At 32.0% G+C, this 4,366-nt stretch overlaps 1 protein-coding gene across 1 annotated transcript; it reads right to left on the reverse strand.

The window, feature by feature from the left end:
* Positions 1 to 2,822: 2,822 nt before the first annotated feature.
* On the reverse strand, positions 2,823 to 3,922 carry LOC116092207 (olfactory receptor 4A5-like). The gene has a single exon (XM_031373554.1). It carries the CDS (start codon positions 3,825 to 3,827, stop codon positions 2,910 to 2,912), a length of 918 nt encoding a protein of 305 aa, XP_031229414.1. The 5' UTR covers positions 3,828 to 3,922; the 3' UTR covers positions 2,823 to 2,909.
* Between the last annotated feature and the right edge of the window lie 444 nt (positions 3,923 to 4,366).

A 4,366-nucleotide genomic window follows, 5' to 3' on the forward strand; every position in this document is an offset into this window, starting at 1 on the left:
TTTTACGGAGGCACTCAGAGTTATGAGTTTTCCTCTTAGCATTGTTTCCATTGTGTCCCATAAGTTGGAATATATTGTGACTTTATTTTCATTAAATCCTAGGAAGTCTTTAATTTCTTTATTTCTTCTTGACCAAGTTATTGTTGAGTAAAGAGTTATTCAGCTTCTGTGTGTATGTGGGCTTTGTATTGTGTTTGTTTTATTGAAGACTAGCCTTTGTCCATGGTGGTCTGATAGAATACTTGGGATTAATTCAATGTTCTTGTTTTTGTTGAGGTTTGTTTTGGGTCCAATTATATAGTCAATTTTGGAGAAAATACGATGAGGTATTAGGAAGAAGGTATTTTTCTTTTTAGAGTGAAATGTTATGTAGATATCTGTTAAATCTATTTGATGCCTTATATGTTTATATCTGTAGGGATTACCTCATCTCACCCTGATTTTGATGTTTTCCAATGGCTGCAAATTTCTTCATTACTAGATTCAGTATAAATTTTTATTGTATCTTGATTTTCTAAGATTTATTCTTAAATTTATGTGTATGTGTAGATGTGATTCACTGAATTTATGTAAGCTATGAACATTTAGGTACCCTCAGAAACTCAAGGGCATCAGATAGCCCTGAAACTATATTTAGACATTCATAATCCAACTGTTGTTGTGCTAGGAACCAAACCTCTGTATACTAAAAAAACAGCTAGCATTTTCTTAACTGATTAATCCTCTCTCCAAAGTTCAGATATTTAGTAAAGTCCTAATATTTAAACAAATAATTTTCAGAAAATATAAAATCTTTACCTTTTAGAAAGGGATGAGTTATAAATTATGGAGAAAATATACACTGAAAATTGCAATAAAGAACAGTTGATTGTGTTGTTAAATATATTTCTTCCTGGATAAGCTAAAATACAAATAATATGTAATACCCAAGATCAGCATAATAAAAGGAATAGTCCATATTCACAATAAGAAGACATATGTCTGGATCACTTTATAAATGAAATTACAAATATGCTTCAGGAGGTACATTAAAAATGTTTGAGATTAAACAAGGCAATTCTAGACCCCAGTGTATAGAACTATGTACACACTATCTTGACAACTCTACTTCTTTCTGTTTAACTAACAATTCCCTTTGTTGCACAAAAGAATTTAGCACTCAGAGCAAGGAGCTTATAACAGTCTAAATATAGTTCCATACATATTTCTCAAGTCATACAAAAATCTTTGGGCTTTTACTTTTCCACATAATTGCCATCTAGTGTAAATGAAATGTAATAACCACTGTGACCAAATAGTGACTCAAATTTTTCATTAAATAGTTCTTAGGGAGAACTTGGAGATAACCTAAGACAATGTAAATATGTGAACTCTGGATCCATAACGATTGTTACAAAATGATTTGTGTACCAAATGGATTCCATTTATTATCAAAAATTAATAAAAGCCTTAAAATATAATTTAATGATACATAAATGTGGCATTAAACTGATTAAGTTTATGGAAAGATACAGGAATGGTATCAGAAAGATACAGAAACTGCATTCAGTAATTTTAACAACAGGTAATCCCCTTTAAAATTAGAAATGGGCTACATTGGCTGTGGGATTAATTCAATATTTCTAAATGATGAAATTTATAAATACAGTTTCATCTATAGCTCCAGACTTGTTATTCTTATGCATATGAATGTTCCATTTGTCTCATCTAGTGAATACATATAAAACTGTAGGTAATACAACTCAACTGTACTGGGAGTGATGCTAAAATAGTAGATTTGGCTAGGTTTGCAAAGAAGCAAACAATATAAAAAGCTTCACGTGAGGTATTGAAAAAACTAACTTCTTCATTGGAGCAATCCCTTTATTATAGATTGTATGTTTATCATAACATCACATTGAAGACTTTTAATAGCACATTATTATTATTACTATTATTATTATTAGCAAGAATACAAAGCAAACCATATTGAAGCATAAATGCAATGGTATGTAATGTTCCATACTAGAATTTAAATAAAGTTATCTCACTTTTTGATTTGTGATCTCTCAAAATGGATGAAGACTGAGATGAAATTTAGTAGTTTTTAATTTTTTTATAAACATTACCAAATAAACCTTTGATTATAGCAAAATGAAATGCTTTTAAATTTTTAAGTAAAATTAAAGTAGAATGTAACTTTTAGTAAACTTTGTATTTATACATAAGAGTTCATTGATAAAATCTTCAACATGAAGATAACATGAGAAATACTTATTATTTGAAAATATAAATAAATAAATGTATTAATAATGGATATTGTAGAAATATGTATACATTTCAACTTAGCTTGTTCTTCAAGAAAATTTGACAGATAGTTGCAGCAGCATGTGATCATTTAAGATTGTTAACTACTGGTGTCATCAACTAGACAGTGTTTCACAGCTATCCAAATACTTGAAAATAAAATAGCAGAGAATTTGAGGCAAGAAAAGGGAACACTCTTAATTAGTGTATATAACAAGTCCACTATATTGATTCATCAGTGAACAATTTCTATCTCAACAGTCTTTTTTTTTTTTAATAATGAATATAGGTATTTCAAAATTTCCTACACTGATATTTTTTAATCTCAATTCAGTTCTACCTGAAATAATAAAGTTCAAGGTGAATCTGTTTTATTGTTATTTGTAACATGAAAGAATCTCATAACCATCTTCATCTTCTAAACATTCTCTAGGCTACACCATCAAGGGCTAAGGCTCACAAACACCTTGATGATAAACTCAACTGAAAATGTATTCTTCACTTTCAATGATTTTGTATAATCTCAAAATGCCTATGTGAGAAAAGTACAGCATCCCATTTTAGAATTTATCTCTGATTTTCAATTTACAGTTAATAATATTCAGTGAAAAAACAATCTTCTTCTACACTGATGTTTTACACCAAAGTTTTTTTATAGAATTTTTCATCTCTGAATTTCTCAAGGTATATATCAATGGATTCAACATGGGACTAACAACCGTATAAAACACAGCAATATATTTATCAACAGGAAAATTAGAGACAGGTCTAGCGTATATAAAAATACAGGGAGCAAAAAAGCAGACAACCACCATGATATGGGAACTGCAGGTGGACAGAGCTTTGTGCCTTCCTTCCCGACTGTGAGTCTTAAGAGAGTTTAGAATGATTCCATATGAGACCAAGAGAAAGGTGAAAATTCCCACACAGATTACTCCGCCATTGGCAATGACAGTGATGCCAAGGAAGTAGGTGTCAGTGCATGCAAGTCCCAGTAATGGATTCATGTCACACATGAAATGATCAATGACATTGGGACCACAAAAAGGAAGTTTATACACAGTCAAAACTTGAATCATTGAGTGTACCGTGCCTCCAACTCCAGCTACCAGCAACAGGAGAATGCACACCCGCTGGTTCATTATGGTCAAATAGTGCAGTGGTTTACAGATGGCCACATAGCGATCATATGCCATGAATACCAGAAGGAAGACCTCAACACCTCCAAATAAGTGCTCTACAAAGAGCTGGAGCATGCAAGCTCTGAAAGAGATTGTCTTTTTATCTTTTAATAAACCTATAATCAAATTTGGTGAGATGGTATTGCAATAAAAAGCATCCAGGACTGACAGAGAGGCAAGAAAGAAGTACATTGGGGAGTTTAAGGAAGGACTAGCGATCACTGTCACTGCAATGAGAATATTTCCCAGCATTGTCACAATGTAGGTAAGTGAAAACAAGACAAATAATGCTTTTTGCCCAGCAGGATCTTGACTAAGGCCCACAAAAATGAATTCTGTGACATTGTAGCTCTGTCCCATTGATCTTTTTAGGAGGCTTATTTCAGAGATGAGAGGTTATATAAGAACTGTCCTGAAGCATATATATGGCTATAAAAAAATTGTCTCCTTAGCTTTTCCAGTGGTGAACATGTAGTAGGCACTCAGTGACCAGTGAGTTCCTCTTATAGTAATCACAGTGGACCTTCTGTTGATGTCTATTCCACCTTGGAAATTTTAGTTGTACCTAAAAGTACAAGAGTTTATGTTAAGCCTTAGTGTGTCTCTATACTATAATCATGTATTTTAAATGACTTACTTAAACTTTTTACTTTTAGCAACATGTTGGAAAGGTTAGAACAGGGTACCTGCTTTTCAGAAATATACTCTCTATAATGTTCTAACACCCTTCAATATGAGGGTGGAGAAATGGCTCAGTGAAATTGATATCACTATTTTATTTTATTTTATTTCGTTTTATTTTATTTTAGAGGACCCCAGTTCAATTTCTAGCATATACAAAGTGGTTCATAACCATTTGCTACTACAGTTCCCATGGGTCCAATGTCTGACCTACAGTC

This window comes from Mastomys coucha, unplaced genomic scaffold (genome assembly GCF_008632895.1).
Source record: "Mastomys coucha isolate ucsf_1 unplaced genomic scaffold, UCSF_Mcou_1 pScaffold15, whole genome shotgun sequence".
NCBI classification, from domain to species: Eukaryota; Metazoa; Chordata; class Mammalia; order Rodentia; family Muridae; genus Mastomys; species Mastomys coucha.

Excerpts from the sequence above, each read along its gene's own strand:
- LOC116092207 (XM_031373554.1), bottom strand. The coding sequence starts at position 3,827 with ATGGGACAGAGCTACAATGTCACAGAATTCATTTTTGTGGGCCTTAGT.